This window comes from Alligator mississippiensis, chromosome 14 (genome assembly GCF_030867095.1).
Source record: "Alligator mississippiensis isolate rAllMis1 chromosome 14, rAllMis1, whole genome shotgun sequence".
In the NCBI taxonomy this organism is placed as follows: domain Eukaryota; kingdom Metazoa; phylum Chordata; order Crocodylia; family Alligatoridae; genus Alligator; species Alligator mississippiensis.
In genome coordinates, this window is record NC_081837.1 from 2,050,113 (window position 1) to 2,074,527 (window position 24,415).

At 59.6% G+C, this 24,415-nt stretch overlaps 2 protein-coding genes across 6 annotated transcripts in view; both read left to right on the forward strand.

Moving 5' to 3' along the window:
* SPECC1 (sperm antigen with calponin homology and coiled-coil domains 1) overlaps positions 1-6,611 on the forward strand; it is a 113,867-nt gene extending 107,256 nt beyond the window's left edge. For all 5 annotated transcript variants that reach the window (XM_019491895.2, XM_059717489.1, XM_019491892.2 and 2 more), the window contains one exon: positions 1,071-6,611. In XM_019491895.2, coding sequence (XP_019347440.1) covers positions 1,071-1,160 — 90 coding nt within the window. In that variant the 3' untranslated portion in view covers positions 1,161-6,611. The remainder of the gene's footprint in view (positions 1-1,070) is intronic.
* A 5,342-nt stretch (positions 6,612-11,953) lies between these two features.
* Positions 11,954-23,809, forward strand: ADORA2B (adenosine A2b receptor). Its single transcript, XM_019491902.2, has 3 exons — positions 11,954-15,691; positions 15,923-16,400; positions 22,079-23,809. The coding sequence occupies exons 2-3, from the start codon at positions 16,081-16,083 to the stop codon at positions 22,764-22,766; spliced, it is 1,008 nt and encodes a 335-aa protein (XP_019347447.1). The 5' UTR covers positions 11,954-15,691; positions 15,923-16,080; the 3' UTR covers positions 22,767-23,809.
* The last annotated feature ends 606 nt before the right edge of the window (positions 23,810-24,415 follow it).

The following is a 24,415-nucleotide window of genomic DNA, read 5'->3' on the forward strand; positions in this document are numbered from 1 at the left end:
TGAGCGGTGACTAAAAGGGGGTGTGTGTTAAGTCAAATGAAGGGCTCTGTCCACTCCTGCAGCACGGATGCTCCATGGTGGAGAACTGCAAGCCCTGCGTTCACCATAATGGGTGCGATCTTAGAGGGAGCGTGTGGCTGACAGAGCAGGGAGGCCTGAGGGTCAACCATACAAGGGTGCTGTCAACCTGTCAGCCACGTTTCTTTGAGTCTGAGACCCCCCACTTCTGCACGGAGCCACGCGGAGGGACCCCCGCGCACGCTGATTCACGGAGACTCTGCGTACTTGCTGGGGGGCAGCCAGCTGGGAGCTTAGTTTGGGATAGGGTGTTACATGACTAACCGGTCTGTACTGACTCGTCTCAGCGGGCTCCGATTGCCCGGTCCTCTGTACCTGTCCTCGCTGGACTCGGCACGTGGCAATTCAGCTTTTCCACGTGGAGATGTAGACATGTTTCTCCCCCAGGCCTCTCACCTGCAAAGAGCCAAGGACAAACCGGTCCGTGGGACAGCAGCTTTGAACTGTAGGAGTGTCACTGTAGAGAAGTAACATTGTGCAGCGCAGAGCCAGTGCAGGGACTGACTTCTGGCTGGACAAACACCTGCTTTCTTCTCCCCCCGGATGATGCTCGTAGCACAATAGGATTTTGCTGCGATCTGGGCCTGGGGAGACAAGAACTCGCGTAGTGAAAAGAAAGGATGTGGTTACTGTTCAGGATGAAAGCGCTGTGAGGCCGAGCCAGGGAGAAATTCAGCTGAGCGTGTTCTGTTCAGATGTTTCAGAACTGAAACGTTTAACAGGAAAGGCTTGGTTTGGGCTAATTTCCCAACTAAATAGCTTTACATAGCTGCTTGGCTTTTGTACTGGCAGCTTGTGATTGCTCTGCTGAGAGAATGCTGTTGCTTGCAAAGTGAGGCACTCATTTAATGGTCTGCATTTTAATTCTGCAGTAGCTCCACTTCCCAGTCAGGCCGCAAAGCTCCTGCGAGAGTGGTGGTATATCAGGGCGTCCTCGTTTTCCTGCTGAGGACTCTTTGCTCCTTTCTTAACTGTCTTTGTATCCCGTGCAGGAACTCAGTGAGATGATGTACACGGATCGTCCAGACTGGCAGAGCGTGATGCAGTACGTGGCCCAGATCTACAAGTACTTCGAGACCTGAGACCCAGGGCAGAAGGTGGACAGAAGTGGGGAGAGACTGAAGAATGCCACGGAAGCACTCGATCACTTTAAAAACCCCTCATTTCTATTCCACAAGCCAGCCAAGGCTCGTAGGCGGAAAGAAAAGCTCTTCCACGGTTTCGATCACATCTGGGACTGCAACCAAATAAAGATCCATTGTCCACCTGCACAAACCAAACCCAGCTGTAAGTTTATTTCGACATGAAAACAGCAACGCTTTTTCTGCCAGCTGTGGGATATTTGTGAAGAAGATGCCCTCGTGTTAACTAGCGATTGTATCTCAAACCAGCCTCTGCCAGCCGGAGATCTGCACGCTATGGAAGGACTCCAGTGCGTACATGGTCGTTGAATGCCTGGACCAAACTCGAGAGATGCTGAGAGGACGGCTAGTGCAGCAGCTCACCACATGGCTTCTCTTGCACAGTTACAAACGGATGCTTTCCTGCTCCCGAGTGTCGGTGCCCCCACCCGACCTGTTTTATATACCTGTTCCCTGAGACACTAAGACAAACAGACGTATGCTCACACGCACGGTGTGTGTAGGACCTTTCGCACACACTGACTCAGACTTAGCTGAGCTGAGCTTGCAGGGTCTGCAGCAGGATCTCTTGTTGCCCCAAAGGCTTTCTTGGCTCTGTATTTCACCAGACAGCCACAGAGCACAAAGGGAACCGCTAGGTGCTATGACTTCATTTTGGGTCCAACAAAAGTAGCTTCTTTTATGATGAGAAAGATCAGTGAGCAGTCTGGTAGGGAGCTGGAATCCTTTCATCTCTGGGCTGTGCAGGCCCAGGCTTTTCAGCACTGCCGCCTTGCTGGCTTTATTGCACAAGGCACGGAGGTGACGACTCTGGCATCTGAGCAATATGGAGATGAGTATCACACCTTTGTCACGGGTCAGGCTGGAGCAGCCACACTGCCTGCATTGAACCCGAGTGCACGGTTTTCCTGTGTACCTACCTGCCACATAGATGCACGGTACTTACTGCCAAGGAGTCACGTGTCAGCTTGTGCCCTGTGCAATGAAGCGCAGCCCATTGGACATGAGCAGGTGGTCTGAGCTGAAGTTACAAGGCTTGATTGATGAATACAAATTGCAAGATGCAGCCCCATTCATTAAGCTACAGGAAGTCTAGTCGGCAGCTCTTCTCTGTCATGGAAACCACAGCAAAGCCTCCCGGATCCCAGAGAATAGCATTTTAGCCTGCACACGTCCTCCCTCCGCTCACAAAGGCATGCGTGTTTTCATCTGCCGTGTTGAGCATCTCTTTTATTTGACCCCCAGAAACGGGGATCTTCTGCCTCCGGGCTCGTGAGACACCACAGGGAGCCCCGGGCACGGGCCAGACCTCGAGCCTGTGCTTTTGGTGGTAACCTTTCCGAGGGCAGCACGGCTGCTCCAGCTGAAGAACAGAAGTTGTTTGGTGACCACGTTTAACCCTGAGGGCCCAGCCTACGGCTTCGTAGAGCTGTATGAGGGGAAGGGAGGCTTCCTCCCTACGTAGGGAGCAGGGTGTGCTGATAGGTCCCAAGCCTGCTTGCTTCAGTACAGCCTGGTGGAGCAGACACAGGTGCTGTCAGAGGAGTGTTTGCCGCTTTCCGAAGCCCGCCGAGTACTCTGCCTTCAGCTCGGTCTCCGCTCCGAGTGCTTCGGGCTCCCCCAAACCGGCGAGCCTTGCTTTCCTCCTTTCCGAACCCCCCCGCTCTCCTCCTCCTCCTCCTCCTCTCACAAGTGATGGATACCAGTTCCCCAGCCACGGGGATATATTTAGAACGGGATTCTTTTCCCCTCGTGTTTATCTTACCATGTTTATCTTCAGCATCTCCCATTTAAGCCCTTAGTCCCATGAGCTCTGTCTGCAAATGGACTCGGTGCTGAGTGCATTGCCGTATCCAAAGCAGCTTCCAAAGCAATGGAGGTGACAGCACAAGCCACCCCAGGGAGAGACAGACCCACTGAGCAATGCATTCGTCTCAGGGGCGGTTTATCAGAGCTTGACCCAGGTGTACAGGCAGCAAAAATGCATCCGACGTCCTCCTCGCCCTGGAATCGACTCGGAGAGCTTGATCCTTGGCAGACCTTGCTGCTTGCCTGTGCTGGAGGGGATGCTGGAGTGCGTTTGTGAGACCCTGCGCATTGGTCCCCCTCCATTTGCTGCTGTCCTTTTGCAATCAAGTCACTGTGGGGAGATCGGGAGATGTAGTCCACCTAGTACAGTCAGCAGAGAAGTCTGAGCTCTAGCCAGGTCTGAAGGTAAGCAGTTAAACTAATCCTCAGGGCTACAGGCTTTCAGGTGGGAGGACTTGCAAGGCGGGGGGACCTTGTTGCCTGCATTTGCTAGGCGCTGTCCTCGCACTGGGTCCCCGCTTTGCAGATTTCTCTCGTGTTGCTGGGACAACGGGACCTGAATCTGGAAGCAGGATGGCAGTGGGAGAGGCCAGAGGCCTTTGAGCTGTGTCAGAAAGAGATTTCAGTGTGTTAAAAGTATTTGTTGTTGGGTCATCCAGTTGCTGGCCTTTGTGTCCTTAATAATGCAGCAAGAATTGCGGGGGTGGATGAGAATGGATACGGCCAGTGGGAGAGGAGGTTGGGCGAGTCTGCTTGACATCTCTCTCCTGAGAGGCGTGAAGCATTGCCAGACCCTGGCTCCGGGCTGCAAGAGTCCTGGCAATAGGATAGGAAGTGACCCAAGCTGCGCTCGTCCCCGGCGGCCTGCAGAAAGCACCTCCAAGCCAGGGACGGCTGGATCTGCTGGGAGATGCCGATAGCTCAGGCTCCTGGGAAGCGCGCGTGCTCCGTGTGACGCGCTGCGCGGGGCCGTCGGCATCTCTTGATCCAAGCTTTATTCTGCCGTGGCTCTGAGCCATTGCCCAAAGACCTGTCCCAGCCCTTGAGGCGCTTCAGCTGCTGCAGGTCGCTGCCTCTTTCTTTAAACCAACCTGCCAGAGACGTGTGCACCTCTGGGATTCCCTCCCCACAAAAATGTTGTAGCTCCAGAATAAAGCAGAGCTCAGACGTGGCCCAGAGACAAGGTTTCTATAAATAAAAACGTCACTTCAAGTCAGCTACCTGCCAACCCAGAGGCCCAGAAATAGAAGAATTTCCCAGGGGAAAGGTGGCTGGAGACTCGGCGTCCCAGCGGGCTCTAGCATTGCGGAGGGACCCCTTGAGGTCTGACATTCTGCGATCTAGAAAAGCCCCTTCCATGCGGGCTTTGTGGGGACAGGGGCTGTTGGTTTTACAAGTATTACCTTTGAGTTTTGATTCCCTTCGAGGTTTGCACAGCTGCCACCGCGGATCTCACTTTTCAGAGGCGGGAGATGGTTTCCTGTGCTTCCATTTCTGGATAGCCACGACCCGATACCACGAACGGGCTTGAACTGCAGGAAGCGCTGCGCGTTCGACCCGTTGGAAACAAGGCCCTTTTAGGGCGTCTCAACTTAGGCGCCCAGAAATTGAAGCACTCGGGAAGGCTAGCGGTCTCTGAAAGCCTAGGCTCCGCTGACTGAGGCTTTACAGGTTCAGGGTTACGGGAACCAGGCCTGATAAGACCGGCGAGTGAGGAATGTAAAACAGTCCTTGAATAACCGTGTACAGAGTGCGCAACGGGGGCGAGAGGTTTTTCCCGGCAAGAGCGGGGTGTGACCCGCATTGCTTCTCCGTGGCTTTGCCTCTTGAAGGTAACGTCCTTCCCAAAGCAAACACCGCTGAGGCCCACGCATCCCCACGGATGTACTTCTTGCATGCGTGCCTGTGCATTTAGTCAGCGTTGGCAAGACGCTAGAAATTGAGGTGAACTCTGCACGTTGACTTGGGCTTGGCAGATGAGGAGAGGCGGTCGCAGGAGGTCTGGGTGAAGGGACCGTGCCGCGTGGCTCTTGGGCAGCCGTCGCTGGGGAAGGAGGGAGATGAAGGGTGCGGGACGTGCAGCATCTTGCTCCCGGAGCCGCCAAAGGGGCCAGTGCTCGCGGCATGCGGGAGGGGAAGGCAGAGGGGAATTGGGAAATCAGGCCGGGCTCTGGGCCTGGCAGGAAGGAGGAGAGGGCTTGTAGTGAAGCTGACGTGCTGTTTGGGAACCCGTTGGACAGCTCGAGTGGACGTGGAGGGTGTGAAGGAAGGGGGTAGACAGGGCTGGGCGTGTGCGAGAGAGCGGAGGAGGCGGATGTCCGTAGGCCGGGAGTTCCCGTTGGATGACCCTTCTGTTGGCTGTTTGGCTTCTTGGTCATTGCCCCTCTTGCGCTCTTCAGAGCGACCGTAGACGCTGGGGACGTGCGTGCCTTTGCCAGGCTCCCGCCCCACATGCTCACCCCCGTGACCCGTGACGCAACACGGAGGGATCGGAGGCAGAATCCGGCCCCTTCGTCCAACGCGGCAGCAAGAAAGGCGGAAGGGCAGGCCCCTGGATTGTGAGCTGAGCGGCGGCGTGAGCCTGCTCGACTTCCCCGGCTTCTTCCCAGACTTCCCCAGTCCCCTCTCGCTGAGGCACCTTCCCCCTCGGCACATGTCCTAGCAGTGTTTGGTTGGGAGGAGGGAGAAGCCAGCCAAGCATTGCTGCTGCTTGTCTCGGGCCCCGACGGCTCTTGCAAACCTTTACACCCCGGAGTGCCACCACGCTGCCGGGCTTCCCGCCCAGACAGGAGCAAGCTCCAGGCACCGCGGGCCTCCATGGGTGATTCTGCCTCTGTCGGCCCCGAAAATCTGCCGCTGGCCTCCACGCGTGCCCTCCCGCCTTCCCTGGTCGCAGAGCAGGAGAGAGGTCCCAGATTTTGGAGCTTTCTCTTCCTCTGCTCCCGGCACCAGCACTTCTTCCAGGAAACGTCCGGTGAGGTCATCGCTCTCAGAGCTTCCCCCGCGTGTTATGAAATGTAGGGTCTATGGAGCATGAGACCACGTTTTCCTGCCAAAAGAGACTTTCGTCTGGCAGGGCTCAGGCCACCGAGCACCGTGACACTTCCCAGGCCCAGCAATAACTTCTGCCGCTCTGAACCTCACTTGCTTTCCACCAATTCTAGCTAGCGCCAGGCGAGCCCAGAGCCCCGCGTCTTCACAGAGTCCAGGCTGTAACCCACCCACCATTACCCAGTGTCATAACCAAGGGTCTCTTCCTCTTTAACTTGCACACATGCCAAGCTTTGCTGGGCCGTGCTGAACGCAGCACTTTTATTGCTTTTTGTTTGTTGGGTTTCGGCCCAGGCTAGAATTGTGCCGAATGGAAGAACCACCTCTACTCGCCGAGTGATTTTTAGCTCTGTCCGTCGGATCCCGTCGTTACAGCACGACCTAATTTATACGAAGAGCACATTAGAATGTATATAGAAAGGCATTGCCAGGGTTGGACGTGCTAGTACAGATGTATTTAAAGATTAACATTATTAAAGCGTCTGATGCAGAATCTGTGTAATATTTCTAATAAAGCCTTTTTGTTTCTGACGGCGCCCCTTGTTTTTTGCCTTCCTGGTGTATTTACGGAGAGCGGTCGTAGCCCTGCTCCACTGTTGTCTTGCTAAGCCAAGCAAGTCACGTACCCTTAATTTCCGCTCACACAGTCCCCGTGTTCTCCTAGAAGGCCCCAGTCTGCCCCGGGCTAGTTTGAATTAATCTTTCGTGAATGTAGGTCGCAAAAATGGCACCTGGCGTGCCAGATGCAGCCTTACAAGGGCCTTGCATAATGCCATTAATGTCTCCAGGATATCTAGAGAGACGGGGAGCGATGCCAGATGCAGCCAAGGATTGCTCTTTCTGTTTTCCTGGTTGCACAGAGTCGGTGGCTTTGTGTCGTCCTGTGACCGACTGATACGCCCCAGTCCTCCTTCCCCGTCCTTTCCAGCTGGTGCGTGCCAGCTTGCAGCAGACACTCTTGTCATTGAATTCCTTGCTGACGGAGCCAGTAGACAGGAGGCCTCTGGGGGCCTTGGCTGCAGGATGCTGGCCTGCCAAGGAAGACCGCTGGAGAGAGAGGGAGTCCATCTCGTACAGAAGAGGAAGGACGGTCTTGGACACAGACTTGCCGACCTAGTGAGAAGGGCGTCGGAGGAGGATTTGAGGCAGCCAGTGACAAAAGCCCGCAGGTGAGAGAGGGAAAACAAGTGACCTGGTCCCAGGGCTGGGGTTGCAATGGGGGCACAGGAGGGGCAAGAGAGACTCGCGGGGCACCCAAACAAACATCTGAGATGTGTCCAGACACAAATGCCAGGATTTGGGACATAACTAGCAAGAAGGTGTATCCCCAGGACGCAGCCGGAGGCACGGGTGAGTTGGCGTCCCAGAGACGTGGATGGAAGTGAGCACAATTGTGAGAAGGAAGTGAGAGTAGCAGAAGCAAGATAATGGATTTCGACAGACTCAGGAAGTGGCAGGTAGGGTCTCTGGGGAAGAGAATCGGATACAGGAGGTCAGGAAAGCTGGTCATTCCTGAAAGCCCGAAAAGGCACAATAGCTTGATGTGGAGGAGATAGGAAACAGTGCAAGGGCCAGTGTGGCAGCCCCTCGACCTCTTAAATGGCCGAGAAAACCAAAGCGCGATCGAACACAAAGCGGAGGCGAGGACACGTGGCTAGCAATGGGGATCGACTGGGAGCAGCTGAGGCACGGAGATGAGGCACAAGCAGCAAGAAGCAGGTAAAGCAGAAAGAAGAGGTTCTGCACACTGGCAGTGCAGATGTGGTCCTTAACAGAGGAGAACAAATGTTGGACGATGTAAAGATTAGCTTAGGAAAAAAAAGGGCTCATTATGACCAGATACTTGATTAAATGCATTTTACCTAAAGGAAAGCAGCGCAAAACAGATTCTGGAGAGAGCAAGGTAAAGACTATTAAATGTATTCAAGTTGGCAGGGCCTGGTGACATTCATCCTGGATTCCTGAAGGGACGGGGTGGAGCAATTGCTGAACCATGAGCAATTGCCTTTAAAAACTTGTAGAGTACGTATAAAGTCCCAGTAGCCTGGAGAAGCACAAGCATAGTCCTTAGGTTGAAGAAAGGGGGGACCCGAGAGCGGCCAGCCTAACCCCCATACCTGGGGGAGATGCAAGGACAAATGATTTGTAAAACAAAATCCGTTTTAGCATGCAGCTGATTCATTCGTAGCCCACAGACAGCATGCATTGAATCGCAGGGAATCACAGGAAGGGACCTGGAAGGGCTTGCCAGAAATGAGTTGTATCAAACCAGTGTAATTTCCTTTGATAAAATACCTGGGTAACGGGGAAGAGGTAAATGTGTTGCGTGTGACGTCAGCAAGGAGGTTTCCTCCGTTCTGCATTCTCCCGAGTCGGTAAGGAAACACGGGCGAGGTGACATCCCCCAGACGTGGGCGCACACCAGGTTTCCAACCCACACGATCAGAGCGCGCTTATTCACAGTTGGCCGTCAAAGCAGGCGGCGGGGTGAGTCGTGTCCTTCCAGGGGTCTGTTCTGGGCCTGGCCAGCGTCCGTGTTTTAATTAACCACTTGCACAATGGATCAGAGAATATGCTTGCCACCCGGGTGGCCGCGCCAAGCTGGAAGAGGTTGCTGGCACTCGGGCGGATGGGACCAGAATCCCAAGTGATCTCTGGAAATTGAAGCGGACCAGATGAAATTCAATAAAGCTAATTAGATGATGCAGCCCTTGGAAGGCAAAATGCGCTGCACAAATGCAAGCCCCTGGCTACGCCCCACTACTGCAGCAAAGGAGCGGGGGCTGCAGCAGGTCGCAAACTGCATCTGAGTCAGCGGTGGGCAGCTGCTGCAAAAAGGGGGACGTTTTGACCCGAGAAGCAGCATTGCCAGGAGCGTTTCCTGTGCACAGGAGGTCGTTATTCCCTGCCATGCAGATCTCACGAGGCCTCAGCCAGAATCCAATACACGGCTCAGGGGGCCTCGGCAAATTGAAGGGTGTCTGGAAGAGAGTAACAAAAATGATTGGGGGTTCAGAAAAGGTGACCTGTAGCCCTGCCTTTCTATGAAGTAATGTCTAGCATAACGTTAATGTGCACTGTAAAGCTTAAAAGCTGACAGAACGGGTCTGGACAGGGCTGCCCTGACGACGCGCGCGTCTGCGCTGCCCAGCGAGAGCAGAGCTGATTTGGAAGAGCGGGAGGCACGCTCCGAGTTCAGGACCCAGGGCCTCCTGAGCTTTAATCCCAGCTCCCGCACCGCCTTCCTCTGTGGCCCTGGAGAGGTTGTCTCAAACGCAGCTTGCACCTGCTCCCAGACAGGGCGGTGAGGAGAAAGCAGTTCGTACCGGGCGGACGTACACTGTTCGCTCCGCTGGTGGTTTGTATTGCTGCAGCGGGTAAGTGCCCGGCAGCGCGTCTGACCTTTCATCCTGACGTGGCTGGGGCCTCTCCGGCTCCGTGGAGGGGCTGGGCAATGGGTCCTTCCTTGGTTGCCGCAAGGATGAGCTGGTTGCGATGGCGGGGGCTCGGTGAGGGTTGCTGGAACTTCCTGTGCCCTTCGGAGTTGCTGCCCGGTACAGCACATCCTCTCCGCGAGCCGTAGCGCTCACGTGAGTTAAAATGTCGGTTTTCCTGAGACTGAGCGTCGCACCCATGTCAGCCCTGCGTTCATCCTGTCAGTCTACCGGCAGAAGGGGCTATGTTGGCTCCTTCCAGCTTAGGATGCTGCTAGCTTGCAGCTGGTGCCCGGCAGCAGGAAAGGCTGCATGGGTCCAGGTGAGCTGTGCCGATGTACTCGAGCACTTCTGAGCACTGGATTTGGCCAGTCAGGGCAGGAAATCTCTGAACGTTTTCTCCCCAGGTCCGGTACTTCCAGCTCCCGGTATAGCAAGGCAGAGTCTCGTACCTCGGGGAGGCATCTGCATGCTTGTGGCCGGCCAGAATTGCAGAGGCAGCCAAAGAGAAGCTAACAGAAGCAACAGGTGACCAGTTAAATCCTTTTCCAGTTTCCCAACAGGGTGCTGGGGAGGGAGATGCTATTAAATATCATCCAGATGGGTTTGCCCCTTCTTGCCTGTCTGTTTTTCAGTGTTAGCTTGCTTAAGGCTAAATTTTAGCTGTTGAAAACGGAGCATTATCATGGCAAGCTGGGCTGAGCTTCCGTCTTCTGCCATGTCACTGCAAAGACGACCTAGTCCTAAGCCTGCAGCGGGGCTCCAAATAGGCTCCTGCCCTACAAGCCGACGTGGGCACGAAGTTTGATAGCAGCAACCTGCCGGAAGGTCTCAGCTGTCGTGTTTTGTGTCCGGGAGTCGGCAGGGTTTTCTTATTCCCCAAGCTGCAGGCAGCTCCGGGCATGGAGGTCTTTCCTTCGTGCTTGGCAACCCAGAGCCCTCATCTCGCCCAGAAAAGGATGCTCTTCTGTTCAGAGCAGTCGGGCTAGGATTCAGGACACCTGGGTTCATGCATTGTGTGACCTTGGACAGAGCACTTAATCCTCTCCCAGCCCTCGTTTATTTGCTCCACATGTGAAGAGAGGATTTGTGCAAATCAGACTTTTCCTGTTGGCTCCCTTGTACGGCCCTACCCAGCAGCTGCCGGTGGCCCCCGGCGCTTACGTGGCAGGAGTGTGGGTCGACAGAGATCTCCTGGCAAGTCCCGGTGGTTTAAGACCTGCCGCTACGCCCCGCATTCGGGCTGTAGCTGCTACAGCAGGCAAAGCCGAGCTGTTGCAAATGGCTCTTCTCAGCATCAGCCCAAACAGCAGCTCCTAAAATAAAATGTTTGCAGTGTTTTAGCAGAGACGTGGGCCGGGCTGCCGCACTCGCGCTGCTTTGCTGACCTTCCTTCTGCCAGTGCTTTCTTTGGGGCTAAGAGCAGGGCGGCTGGCAGCGAGTGCTAGAGGCCAGGTGCAGAGAAGACCGCTCCCAGGGCGGGACCCACTGAGGCAGGCCGACCTCTGGTGCTGCATTGCTGTAGGGTCCAGGAGCCCTGGTCACGAACCAGGACCACGTTGTGTGAGGCACAACACAGACGTGGTCCCTGCCCCAGCGACCGGCCCCTGCTCCTCTCCGAGGCTCTTGAGCCAAAGAGGATCCATTCACCCTGTCCCCAGCAGGCGAGAGCCGGGGGTGGGGCTGGCCGGGACTTGAAGCTGCACGGACTTATGCCCAGATGGGCCCGTGCTGCCAAGTTTAGTGCGTCAAGTCCAGCCGGAGAGCGGGGACCCTTGCTCAGAGCCTCCTGGGTGCTGCTGTGGCATCCCGGCTCTTGCTGGGGAGAACGGGGGCTCGGTCTGGACGGAGGGGCTGCTTGATACTAAACCGCTGATTCCCCGTTTCCAAGCTGCTGCCTGCTGGCCTCCAGGTAGTCGCTGCCGCGGCTCGTCTGTCTGGAGACCACCGCTCCAGCCCTCTCCAAACAGAAGGCGACTCGGAGAATCACGCCGATACTTCTGGTTCCAGCCTGTCTTGCCCCAGCTGCGTCACTCCCTGAAGTGCCGGGCTCGGGGACCTGAAGCAAGTGGGTAGTCATCACAGGATGAGTGGGCAAGACAAAGGACATCACCAGTGGAAATCCTTCTGCTGGGCCAAGACTTCCCGCAGGGCCATCATTCAAGATGGCCTTCCTTTGAGTTGGCTTTTCCGACGGTGTGTGGCTTGGGGAGATAAGTGGCTGCAAGCTGAGCCGACAGGATGTGGTTCCTTCCTGGCCCCGGCGTGGTCCGCTTCCACCCTGGTGCCAGAGCGCCGATTCCCTGCGTGCGTGCTCTCAGGTTGCTCTTCTGCCAAAGCAGCCAAGGTCCATAAAGTGACTGCTCTCTCTCTTTTTGCTTTGTAGGCTTCTGCTGGTCAGGCGGGCGGCAGTCAGGCAGGAAGCTGAGGCGGGTGAGTTTTGATTGAGAAATTCTCCTGATGAATCAGAGGCAAAAAAATCACACCGCTGGCTCTGCTTGGGCATTTGAGCACCATCGCCCTATATTCTGTAATCAATCAGTGTGGTGCGCTCGGGGGGCTTTTGTGTGCTGCTGCCTCTGTTTTCTGGCTTTGCATAGCCCCTGCGATGAAGCAGAAAGCAGGAGGTCTGCTCTGGAGACGGGCACCACCTGGTAGGGAAGTCTTTGTGCATCCTGATGGCTCACGCATGGTTTCAGGCTTGCAAGTGGGAAGCTGCTCGTCTCCGCTCTAGAGCAGGGAGCGCGTTTTTCCTATGGGTTTGAACAGCACCAGCACGAGGGCACCGGTCCTGACCTGGAGTTTGGATGCTACAGTCGTAGGGATATTAGTCGTGAAATAGTCTCGCAACTTGGCCGTGTGGCTGGGAAAGCCTTTGCAAACGTGGTAGAACGTGTGTGCGCGCACTGTCTCTGCGTGTGTGAAACTCCTGGCTGCGGGGAGAGCTATTGCGAGGCCAGCCGAAGGCACAGGACTGTGTCCAGACTGTGCGAGCGCTGAGGTAGGTGGTTGGAGAAACCCCCGACCTGGTTGCAGCAGGTTAGGAGGTTGGAGGTGGTTCTGCAGCTCAGGGCACTGCTATCAGCAGTGTTTCCTGTAGGAGCATTTACCGGGGTGCTGACTTGCTCCTTGCGAGGGGTGACTGTGTTATGCAGGTGTCTTGGAAAGGGGGTTTACTGTCGTAGTTGGTGGAGAAGCACCAAAAAAGCAGCAGCCTTCCCGGGAAGATCAGAACCAGGTGCCGCAGCTTTTGTGCTTGCACCTTATGATCTCCTGATACAACTGGCTACAGGAGTGAACCGGGGGTCCCGAGACCCATGCAGGCATCACCCCCCCGCCCTGCTCACTGCCGCAACGTTGGCGTGCTTAGCAGGAGCGAAGCGGTGAGTTGGGCCTGGGCCGGCGGTGCTCACACCTGTCCAAGGACATGAGCGGCTCCGATCGGGTTGTTAGCTCCCTCCCTGCCATGCCGAGCGGAGGCTGGCTCACGGGACGGAGCAAGGCTGTGTGGCTGGGAGCAGGTGTCTTTCCTGGGTGCTATGTGTCCGGAGGAGCATTGGGAGCTGCTCTGAGCCTTCAGTGTAGAACAGGCTAGAAATCCAATCCATCACCTGGTGAATCCCCTGTAAAGCCTAAATCCCCTTCTCAGAGTGGGGCTTTCTTAGCAAAGAAAACAGTGGAGCCCGGCTTAGGCCATTTCCCCTCGCTGCTAAAGGTCTCCCCGGGGACGGCCCAGACCAGCCCCAAATCCTCTCCCCCAGCCCCTCCCACGTCTCCAAAGCCCAGGAGGCAAGAAACCCTTTGTGACTCAGCAGCGCACACATACTTCACATTTTCCCAGCAGGGCTTGCCTGCAAGCAGGGTGGGTGCTTCCGCCAGGCACTGCCGAGCTCCCTGCACACCTGGCCGGGCTGCCTCTTCCACCCCAGCAGTGTCATCGCCTCGATCGTTTCACTCCCTGAACAAAATCTGAGCCCGCAGCCAGCCCTGAGGGCCCTGCAGGAAACCGAGACGGTCTGTGCAGCCCCGCTCTGGGGAGCAGCCTGCACCGAGGCTCTGCCTTCAGCAGCAGCTGTATGTCCCAGGAGGCAGCAGGCGTAGTGACCTTTCTTCCGCAGCCTGGCACGTGCTGCCCACCCACATGCATGGCTTGGCCATGCTGCTCGGCCCTCTGAGAGGGGACAAGATCTCAGGCTGAAGCTCACAAGGGAGCTTGTAATGTTAACCATGAATGACACGCTGCTGTTTGAAGGGGGCCAGGGGTTCTTCTCTCCCACCCCTCCAGTGAAGATGCTGTATTCCTTGCAACCAGGCCGCAAAGGGTTTCCAATGCACATCCATGGGCAGGGAAATGACACTTGCTTGGCACCTGGACTCTGGGTTTCATAGCCAGGTGCTGCCTGGGGCTCAGGCTGGCAGAGGAGGGTGAAGGAGGTTATAGGACAAAGCTGGGGCAATGCCTAGGAAGAGAAGCCTCTTCTGAGAGTTCAGTTTGTGCAAGGCCTGGCTCCCAGGAGTCCCCGCCACGGAGCAGGGCACTGCGAAGTGCAGCTGCCCTACCCTCTTCTGCCCTACCTGCGCAGCTGTATGTCCCAAAGCCTTGGCCCATCCGGGCTGTCTCAGGATGCAGTTGCCAAGGGCGAGCTGCTGGGGAACAGCCAGCTACTGAATGGCGATGGCCTCTGCAGACCTGGGCTCTGGACTCAGAAAATTCAGGTGGAAGGGAGCTTGGGAGGTGACATCTAGTGCAACCCGCTGCCCAAAGCAGCACCAGCCCCAACTGCATCATCCCAGCCAAGGCTTTGTCTACTGGGCCTTAAACACCTCCAAGGGTGGAGATCCCCCACCTCTCTGGGTGCTCTGTTTCCGTGCTTTATCCTAGCGAGAGTCTTTCTTAATATCCAACCTCAACTTCTGCAACTGGAGCCCATTGCTCCTTGTTTCTTATAGTGTTTCCCGGATCTTTTCCCCTCGCCTTGTGCCACATTCCAGCTCTCTGTTGCGCTCCTGGAGGCCTCCGATGTGGAGACGGTTTTCTCCACGGTCTTGTCCTCTGTTCCCCTTTCGCAGCCTTCTAGGAAACACGCCTGCAGTGCCCTTTACCCGTGTGCCCTTCACCTCTGAGACGTGTTTACTGGTAGAGCTGCTCTGCAGCTGCGGATACGCTCGTGCCGAGCGCAGCCATCTAAGCCGTGAGCACCTGGGTGGAGGCAAAGCGCCGGGGTCACCTGCCCGCACCCGAAGCGCGCACAGAAAACCGGTGCTCCCGTCGCCTGCCTCCAGCGCTGCTGCGCGGGCCCGCGTTTCCCGTGGAAACCCCGTGTTAGCAGGTCTGTGCCAGCTGCAGGCACGTTGCGTGAGCCGCAGACTTGTAACAAGCCACGTCTTGTCCTGAGAAACGAACCCAAGCGTGCCAGCCTGGCCTCGCTGCTGCGGGAGGTGCAGAGCTAACCGGGGCGAGCTCGGGGCTAGGTCCTGTCGCTGCAAATCCCTGCCCCAGCCGGCTCTGCGGCAAGTAAGCGGGTGGCTTGTGATGGGCCCTGCATCCGAGAGACCGGCCGAGGCATCCGTCCGTCCAGGCCCGCGCGGGGGGCACGGGGTGGGTGCCCGGGCCTCCAGAACCAGCCTTTCCAGTCGAGCCGGGGCAGCTCTCCTGCCTCCACCTCCGCATCACCGTGCCGCTTGCCCAGCCTCCTTTCCTCGGCGCGGGCGCAGCGCGGAGCCGCCTCGTCGTGCCCGGGCCGGGCTGGCAGCGCCCGGGCAGCGCCGCGTCGCCCCGGAGCCCCTGGCCCGCTCTCGGCTCGCCCTGGGCCAGCGGGCAGGGCCAGGGCAGGGCAGGCTGCTGAGGGCACGACCCCGAGAGAGGGGCAGGGACGCGGTGCCTCGACGGCAGCCGCCTCTCCCCGGCACGTCGTCCGACCCGGCTCCCCCAGCCCCAGCGCCGGGGGTGGACAGGCAGGTCGGGCTCCCGCAGCCCAGCCCCAGCCGCCCCCGCTGCCTGTCCCGGCCGCGCCGGGGAGGGGCGGCTGCTCGGCGCGACAGTACGGTACCGGCCGGGCGCCTCCCCCGCCGCGCCCGCCCCGCGCCCATGTGCGCTTAAAGCCGCGGCCGCGGCGCCGGGACCCGGCACCCAGCTGCTCCGCTCCGCTCCCGTCCCGTCCCGCCCGCCGGCCGGAGGTGCGCCCCCGGGGCTGGGCTGGGCTGCAGCCGCGGCGGATGGGGCTGGGGAGGGGTAGGCTGGGACCGGGACCGGGACCGGGACCGGGACCGGGGCTGGGGAGGAGTAGGCTGGGACCGGGACTTGGGGCGGCGCGGCTGGGCTGGGCTGGGCTGCAGCAGGGACGTGGTTCCCGGGGCAGCCGGGCTCTGCCCTGCCCCGCGCCCTTCAGCTCTCTCTGGTCGTGGCAGGTGGGTCCGGGCCCCGTGGCGCGGGGCAGAGCCGGCCCGGACCGGACCGGACGGGACCCATGCGCGGCACGTAGCCCCCGCCGAGCGGCGCGGATGGCTGCGCCTTGCTGCCAGGCTGCGGCCCCGGGGAGGCGCCCGCCGCGCCCCAGCGCCTCGCCATGAACAGCCCGTACATCGCGCTGGAGCTGCTCATCGCCCTGCTGTCCATCGCGGGCAACGTGCTGGTGTGCTGGGCCGTGGCCACCAACCGCACGCTGAAGACGGCCACCAACTACTTCCTGGTGTCGCTGGCCGTGGCCGACATCGGCGTGGGCGCGCTGGCCATCCCCTTCGCCATCACCATCAGCATCGGCTTCCACGCCGACTTCCACAGCTGCCTCTTCCTGGCCTGCTTCGTGCTGGTGCTGACCCAGAGCTCCATCTTCAGCCTGCTGGCCGTGGCCGTGGACAGGTACATGGCCATCAGGATCCCGCTCAGGTGAGGTGCGGGGCACCCGGCGCCCCTGGGGCGGGATGGGGGACGAGCAGGGGACGTGCTGGCTCTGGGGTCGCTTCTGGCCCTGCTGCTCTCCCCCGGGGACAGGTCTGGCACAGGGCAGCCAGAGCCTGAGGACCCGTGGGAGCCGCGAGGGGCCTGGGGTCGGCACGTAGGGCTGTAAAAGCCGAGGGGCTGCGGCTCGTAGCAATCCAGCTGCTCATTTCGGCCCCCAAACACGACCCGAGCTGTTTGCGAGTGTCCGCTTCTCAGCCAACAGCTGGATCCCGGCCGAAGCTCCCGCTTGCTGCATGAGTCAGGTTGAAAGTGGCCTTCTGTGTTAAATCACCTTGGTCAGAGCTGAGGTCCCGTGGGCTCTAGCCCCAGCCCAGCGTGGCTGGAAAGGCCGCCCGTGCTGGGGAGAGCGGTGCCATGAGTGCTTGCATACGTGCAAGTTTAATAGAAAGACATCGTTGGAGTGGGGAGCAGACGCAAAAATGGGAAACCTGGAGCAGATCTCTCCTTCCTCATATTTGGCAGGAGTCCTCTTGAGTCAGGATGGGATCGTGTGAAAGAGAAACTGGTCACAGGCTGTGCTGAGGGGCAGTGTCATGCACCGGGCAAAGGGCCTGGTGAGCTGGGTTGAAACGATGCCGCAGCTTCCTAGTAGCTGGAAAAGCGCCACCAAAGCCGGGTCCTAAGGTCACAAGCGTAGCGAGCGTGCAGGTCTCGAGCCGTCACGGAGCTGGTGTGGCTGCACCTTAGCATCGGGGGGAGTTGGCAGAGCCGTGTGCCCGCGGGGCTGGGGCAGGGCTGGGGTGCCCAGGAAGGGGGGCACCTCCGCCCCGCTGCATCATTGCAGTTTATCCACCCCGGGGCCTTGCTTTGGTGGCCGAGAGATTCCCACGACGATGCGGTATCTTTGAAAGAGGTGACCCCTTGGCTCATCCCCGTGGCCCTTTTCCAGTACATCAGAGCGTCTCAGTGCATTTAGCAAACGTGATTTCCCCGTCAGGCGGGGGCCCTGCGGCTGCAGTGGAAACCGTGCGGGAGGGCAGCGGGCCACAAGGATGCTGAACAGAAAGTCCGCAGCGCGCCCCCTCTCCGGGAACGGGCCTGAGGCGCGGCGTTGTCAGGAGGACGACGGGCTTAGGGGCTTCAGGGCTGTCAGCCTGTGAGCCTGGCTAATCGTTTACCTTCTACCTAATCGGAGGAAATAGCCTTTGGCTCGAGATAATGATTTATTGCCTATTCTGTGTATTTATTTGTGGCTCCCTGAAGTGGATCTACCGGCTCCAGAGGGGCTAAAAGGCAGCTTGGCTTTTTTTCGGCCTGCTGTGCCATCAAGCCCCCCCTGCGAGACGCAGCGGCGTGGCCGTCCAGGAGAACTTCCTTGCCTCGGACCCTGAATTTGATTTCTGGCCAGAAGGGACGGGGGGATGGGGATGGAGAATTGGGTTTCTGCCTGAGCAGAGGTCACAGCCGAGCAGGTGTTCTGCCGCGGAGGGTATTTTTAACAGCTGGTAGGAAAGCAAATCTTTCCTCCCCACTTTTCTCTCTTCCTTGATGGGCAGCCAGTTTGGCGGGACGGGTGGGTTTGTGCTCCCACGCGGGATGTGACGGCCCCTCGTTTCCTGTTGGTCTCCACTGCCGTCCTGTAAAACTGCACATTGCCGTTGCCCCCTTCCCCTCTGCATGGACGTCTTTGTGACCGTGGTTCCTCTACGGCCAGGGGATGAGATCCAGGGTCTTTTTCCTGGTCCTGGCAGCAGCGCAGGGCATGGCCGGATCTCTGTCTTTGCACGGAGGAATGTCTGTGTGCAGGGTGTGTGCAGGGATTCAAAGATGGGATTTAAAGTCCGTGGTGTATTTTGGAAAGCAGGGAGCAGCCTTCCCGTCACAGGGTCCCGCAGCGGTCACCCCCGCAGGGGTGTCCCTGGATGACTGTTGGGTGCAGGGCACACACAGGTACGTTGCCAGTGCAACGCTGCCACTTCAGGGACTTCTGTCCCTGCCGGCTTGGGCGTGGAAGTACGCGGAGGCCTGGCAGCTGAGTTGGTTCGCAAGCCCTGGTAGGGAGGAGGTGCGAGGCTCCCTCCTGCTTCAGCCTGGCTGTGGCCCTAGGACAAGCCAGCTCCCGACTCGCCCGACTGGCTGCTCCAGTTCAGCCCATTTGCTGGTTCTCTAAGGAGGCTGGAGACGGGGAATGAGAAAGCTGGAGATGAAATTGCAGGAGACGTGTGGGTTTTTTGTAGGGGGACTGCCTCCAGCCGCGGGGGCTCATGCCGGGCGCTGGGCAGTCTTTGCTGCCAGGGATGCAGTTTGTCTCTCTCATTGCAGCTGTCAGAGGGCCAGTGTCAAGCAAACCCCGCGTCCTCCCTCCAGCGCGTGGGCTGACAAGTCAGGGCAAAGACACGGTGCCACCAACATTGAGCTGGCTTTTTGGGGCTGTCGGGGAAATGGCAGAAACCCTAAACCTCGGCTCTAGCTTCGGCTCCACGTGGAGCGAGCGGCTTCGTTTACCTCGGGCTGGGTTTAACCCTCATTTCCTTTCTGACGTGTCTCCAGAAACGCCCGGCCCCGTGCTGCCTGTTCTGTCCCAACCTCCGGGGCTTCCTGTGGCTGAATCGCGTGGGGGGAAAAACCCAGCGTTTCCTCCCGGCTGGTTTGACTTTCCAACCTCTTCACTGCTCCGCCTGTCCTGTGCGACTCGGGCAGGGCGGGAGCCCGTCTCCCTTCTCCCGTCTGCTCTGACCGAGCCCCGTGCCCCATGGCCTGGCCTCGCTCCGTGCTGCCCATGCTACCCGTGGCGTGTCAGGTCCCCGCAGGAGCTGCGAGCGTGGCGTGTGGGAGCAGGGGGGAAGCGCAGTTGCAAGGCGATGAAGCTGCAGTTTTTCAGAGGAAGTTGATGCCATCCGGCTGCACGTGGCGGGGGAAGCAGGGTGGCAGGGCTCCGGTCTGCGGTCAGGGCATGGACGTCGGGTGCCAGGCAGGGTCCTCTCTTTGAGTCACCGTGCCGCCCATTCACAGTTGAGCGGGAATCACGCAGGCTGTGGCGTGATGCCTGCGGGAAGAAGACCGGGCTTTGCCGTTCCGCCGTGCGGGGAATTGGTTTTGATGCCTCAGAAATGGACAATTCTCCAGCTTCTATTGGCAAGGCAAAGATGTGGCGAGCGCGGGCAAGGAGCGAGCCACGGGCTGCATGCCGGGTGCTGCCAGCTGGGGTCTGCGGCCCCTGAAACCTCTTCTCCCCAGAATGCAGGTCTGGCCTTGAATGGCAGCCGCCCGCTCCTGCCATGAAGGGCAAAGAGTTGTTTGCAAAGACATTTAAAAAGCACCAGGTGTTCTTTTTTCAAAGGACTGTGCCCCGTTTTTTGCCCAAAACTATTGGCCATGTTCAGTCCTGGTCCCACCGCAGCTCCACAGAGCTGACTCCCCGGTGCCAGCTCTACCCAGGCCTCTTTATACACCCAGCTCAGCCAGGCCCTGTGCTGCCCACCAGCCCTTCCAGGGCTCGGGGGGCAGCAGGCAGCTCAGGCCTGAGAGCTGTCAGGGATTAGTGGCACCAGCTGTGCCTCCAGATGTGCTGCCCTTCTGGGCTGCCCTGGAGCCACTGGCAGGCTCGGGGGCCTGGCACGTGCTGCTGATAATCCTCGCGGTGATGTTGCCGATACCCACCGGGGCTGCGCAGCCCCCTCTGCCCCCCGCCCGTCCGTGTGTGCAGCGCCGTGCCATGGGGCGGAGGGCAGGGCTGTGCTGCGTGTGCAGGGCACGGGGGGTGTTGCCTCTATGGGTGCAGAGGGCGAGCGTGTCGGGGCAGGCTGCGTCTCCCTGTGCCAGCGCAGAGGCTTGGAGCTGCTCCTTTCCATCAGGGAGGCTGTGCATGCCACCTCTCTGCAGCCTGGGGCCAGGTGGCTGGTTCTGGCCACTCTTCGGCTTTTGGGCTCCCCCAGGTCCATCCGCTGTGCTACCCTCTGCTACCCATGGGCATCTTGCAGACAACAGGGGGCTGCGGGGAAAAAGCCCCAGGCCCACCCACCATGGTGATGCAAGCTTGTCTTGTGAACCCAGCATTCGTTCCTGCCTGTGGCAGGGGGTCAGGCTAGATGATCTGTTCAGGTCCCTCCTGACCCGAGCTACTATGAAACTATAAGCTCCAAGTGACCGCCCTGGTGCTTGTTGGCAGGCAACCCCAGCGGGGCCGGGGGCCCGGTGTGAAGGGCGCAGTAGGTGGGATCAGTGCGGCACTGGGGGAGAGCCCCTGTGGGCTCCGCCTGGGTCCCTGCTCCTTGTGCTTGTGCAGCCCCTGGCACGGGGATCCCCGCCACGCCACAAAGACCAGCTGAGCGGGAGGTGCCGCGTACTGAGCGGCTCAGCTCGGCTCCCCCCATCTGGTAGCATGGGCCTGCGATGCGCCGTTCACCAGCTGGGTGGGCCGTGCGGGCTCTGCCCTGCGCTAACCCGCCGTTATTTACCCAGCAGTTGAGCTCCGAGGTCTCAGGCCGGTGTCGTCATTGGGCATAATTCAGGCTCTGGCAAGGCCGAGGGTACGTGCTCCGTGACCAGGAGCTGGACAGGGCAGACGGGAGCTGAAATGGGAACGTGGAAACACATGCCGGGGGGACGGGAGCTGGGGGGAGTCACAGATGCTGGAAAGGAGCAGTGCCGGAGGCGGATGCGAGACGGGGGAGCCGGTCCGGCCGTGCCCAGACGAGGGGCCTGTAGGGTGGGAGATGGGCGGCTCCTCCAGAGAGCACAAGGGCCGATGCCGCAGCCCTGGAGTGCTGTCCCACTACGTGCCCCAGTTCGGACTGGGGGCTCCAGCTTGTCCAGAGCCCCCCAGGCTGCAGGGTCGCCGCGGGAGCCCGTGCCGGAGATGACTCAGTTCCTGCCGGTCGGGAGCCAGCGTTCTGGCTCTTGCACCAGCGCGGCTGGATTACTGGCTGCTGGCCCCGCGCCCTCGCCTCCCCCAGCCGGGCTCAGCAGAGCCGCCCCACAACGGCCAGCTGGCCCCCGGCCAAGGCAGCAGCGAATGTGAGCGCGAAAGGCAATGGCGAAGGAGCGATGGTTGCGGCTGGGCCCCGGGTGCTTGCTGGTGCTTCCTTGGGCGCCTCTGCTTTGTCACCGGAGCCTCGCACCTCAGGTGCGCGCCCTGTGCCGGCTGCCTGGTGCTCGGGCAGGACCAGGCCAAGGTGCAGAGTCCCCGTCTGTGACCCTCTGCTTCCAGCCCAGCATCCCGGCTCCAGCGCGGGCAGGAGGCAGAGCACTGGCTCAGGAGCATCTTGAGGGCTCCCTGCCCTGCTCATTACCCTCCCTGGCTTCCATGAGCTCTGGGTTAGCAGCGTCTGGGCCCTGCCCGTTCTGCTCTTCATGGATCTGTTGCCCGTGACTCTGGCTGGGCAGCAGCAGGGCCAGGTTGGCAAAGGGCCCAACAGGGTTTTAAAATATGTCTGGACCCCTACGTTGCCGACACTGCGGGGAAGCCGGAGGTTTGGGGGGCGAGAGCTCAGCACCGCACCTGGCAGCGCTGGGCTCAGGCTCAGCGGCACGTGCGGGCTGGCTCCCGTGGGCGTTGCAGGGTGAGGGTGGGCAGGGGCTAGCTGTTTCCCTGCCCATGCAGCTGAGGCCGTCAGCGCTGGGACCGCGTTGCTCACCACAGCTGTGCTCTTCTCGGCCCCCAGGTACAAGAGCCTGGTGACGGGGAAGCGGGCGCGAGGCATCATCGCCGTGCTCTGGCTCCTGTCGTTCGCCATCGGGCTGATCCCGCTGATGGGCTGGAACAGCGCCATGGGCGGCTGCCCCAACACGACCAACGCGTCGGCGGCGGTCGAGGAGAGCCGCAAGCCCTGCATGGTCTTGTGCCTGTTTGAGAACGTGGTCACCATGAGCTACATGGTCTACTTCAACTTCTTCGGCTGCGTGCTGCTCCCTCTTGCCATCATGCTGGGCATCTACATCAAGATCTTCATGGTGGCCTGCAAGCAGCTGCGGCAGATGGAGCTGATGGGCCACTCCCGGACCACCCTGCAGCGGGAAGTGCACGCGGCCAAGTCGCTGGCCATCATCATGGGGCTCTTTGCCTTCTGTTGGCTGCCCCTGCACATCCTGAACTGCCTCACCTACTTCCACAAGGGCTTCAGCCACAGCAAGCCCCAGTGGGTCATGTACATAGCCATCATCCTGTCGCACACCAACTCCGTCGTCAACCCCGTCATCTATGCCTACCGCATCCAGGACTTCCGCTGCACCTTCCGCAAGATCCTCTCCCAGGTGCTGTGCAAGGCGGACAGTGGCCCCAAGTGCCCAAACGGCCACAGCCAGCACCTGACGGTCAGCAGCATCATCAGTGCCACCCCCACGTGCGTTTGACCTGACACGTCCCGGGCCTCGACGGCCTGGTCCTGGGAGCAAGGATGCTTGGCTCCCCGAGAGGAGTCGTGCCAGGAACCGTGTGCATTTGTACTGGTTTTTATGTGAATTTTTCTATGACCACGGTGCCTCGTAGAGGGAGGATGTGACCGGGGGCTCTGCACGGCTCACCCTGGCGCATACCTGGGTGCCTGGGGTGCGGGTGGGCGCTATCTCCTGCCCAGTCAGAGGTTGGACCTGAACCACCCCCACAGCGCAAGCTCCCCTCATTGTGCTGCTCGTCTCCACCCTTAATTTTATTTTCCTCCCCCATCTCCTTCCTGTAACGATCCGAGTTACTCAGGGCAGTGTGGCCCTGACGGCACGTTAGTCAGACCCTGGTTGGTTTTTTTTCTTCCATCAATTGTTTGATGCAGCTTGTATTCTCCCATGGGAAATCCTCTTCCTGTCGCCCAGTTGCTGGTGTGACCCGAAGCTGTGCGCCAGGCTCGGGAGGAGCAGGCCGTGAGCAGGAGGCCACTCGGGGCAGAGCTGGCCTCGCTCCTGTGGGGACATCAGAGGAAAGAGGGGCTGGGATGGCAGGAAGGTGCCGCTGCCTCCACCTCCTCAGCTCCCCCGTTCCCAGCGCGATATCCCGCCTGGCAGTGACTAATAGGGACTGGGTAGGGCCCCTCTGAATCTCACTGGGCAAGGCCCTGCGTGCTCAGGCCCTGCAGCCAGCATGGGGCCAAACCCAGCTGCTGTTCTGAGGCAGCCGGGGGAGTCCAGGCGGTTGTGGACGCCTTTGCCCTTGCGCAGGTGTTTTTGATCCGCTGTGTAAATGGCTCGGATGTTCCCAGCAGGGTCAGCAGCCGGAGACGCTGCCGAAGCAGGCACCCCCAGTGCCCGCCTGACCCCGTGCAGCAGGCCCATGTCACGGCCAGCGCTGTAACTCGGTGTCCAGCTCGTCCCCGGTCACTGCACGCGGTGTGTCTCATCCATGTCTGAGCCCTGTTTGGTCTGTGCGTGGCGCACGCAACTGGATAAAGGTGGGAAGAACCAGACCCTTTGCAGCCGTGTCAGCTCCGTGAGGGGTTTGCGTGTTTTCGGACGTCGAGCTCTGGGGTTGAGGAATGGGCTATGGGGGTGCTGGTCCCCCAGCAGGGCAGGCGCTGGGGGTTGGGGTCCTGGGCGAAGTGGCAGCAGGTGGCTCTGAGCCTCCCGGGCACTGCAGCACGGCCCTGCCCAGCCAGAAGGCTGAGCTCCGGGGGTGATCCCGGTTGCAGAGACGGAGCCGAGCACAAGCCGATCCCACCAGCCTCGCGCCTGCCCTGCAGGGTCCCGACTCGGCTCCCGCCGGCTGGCTGTGCCTTTCGCTGCTGCCGTTTCCCAGGCACGGTCCACAGGGCAAAGGTCTCATGTCTCCAGCTCCCAGCTTGTCTCTGCTGCAGGAGCTTTGCTCACGGTCTAGCCCCCATCTGTGACCTTCTAGGCAGGGTTTGGTGCTTTTATCTGTCTCTCGTGTGTCTGCTCTCTCGCTGGCTGCATCCTTCGTGTTCATTGTGATCTCCAAGCAGCTGCCCTCGCTGCACTTTAATTTGCGAGATCACGCAACCAAGTGCCCCAACAGAGCCCAGGCCCAAGAGCAAAGGGCTGGGCTTCGCTTTCCC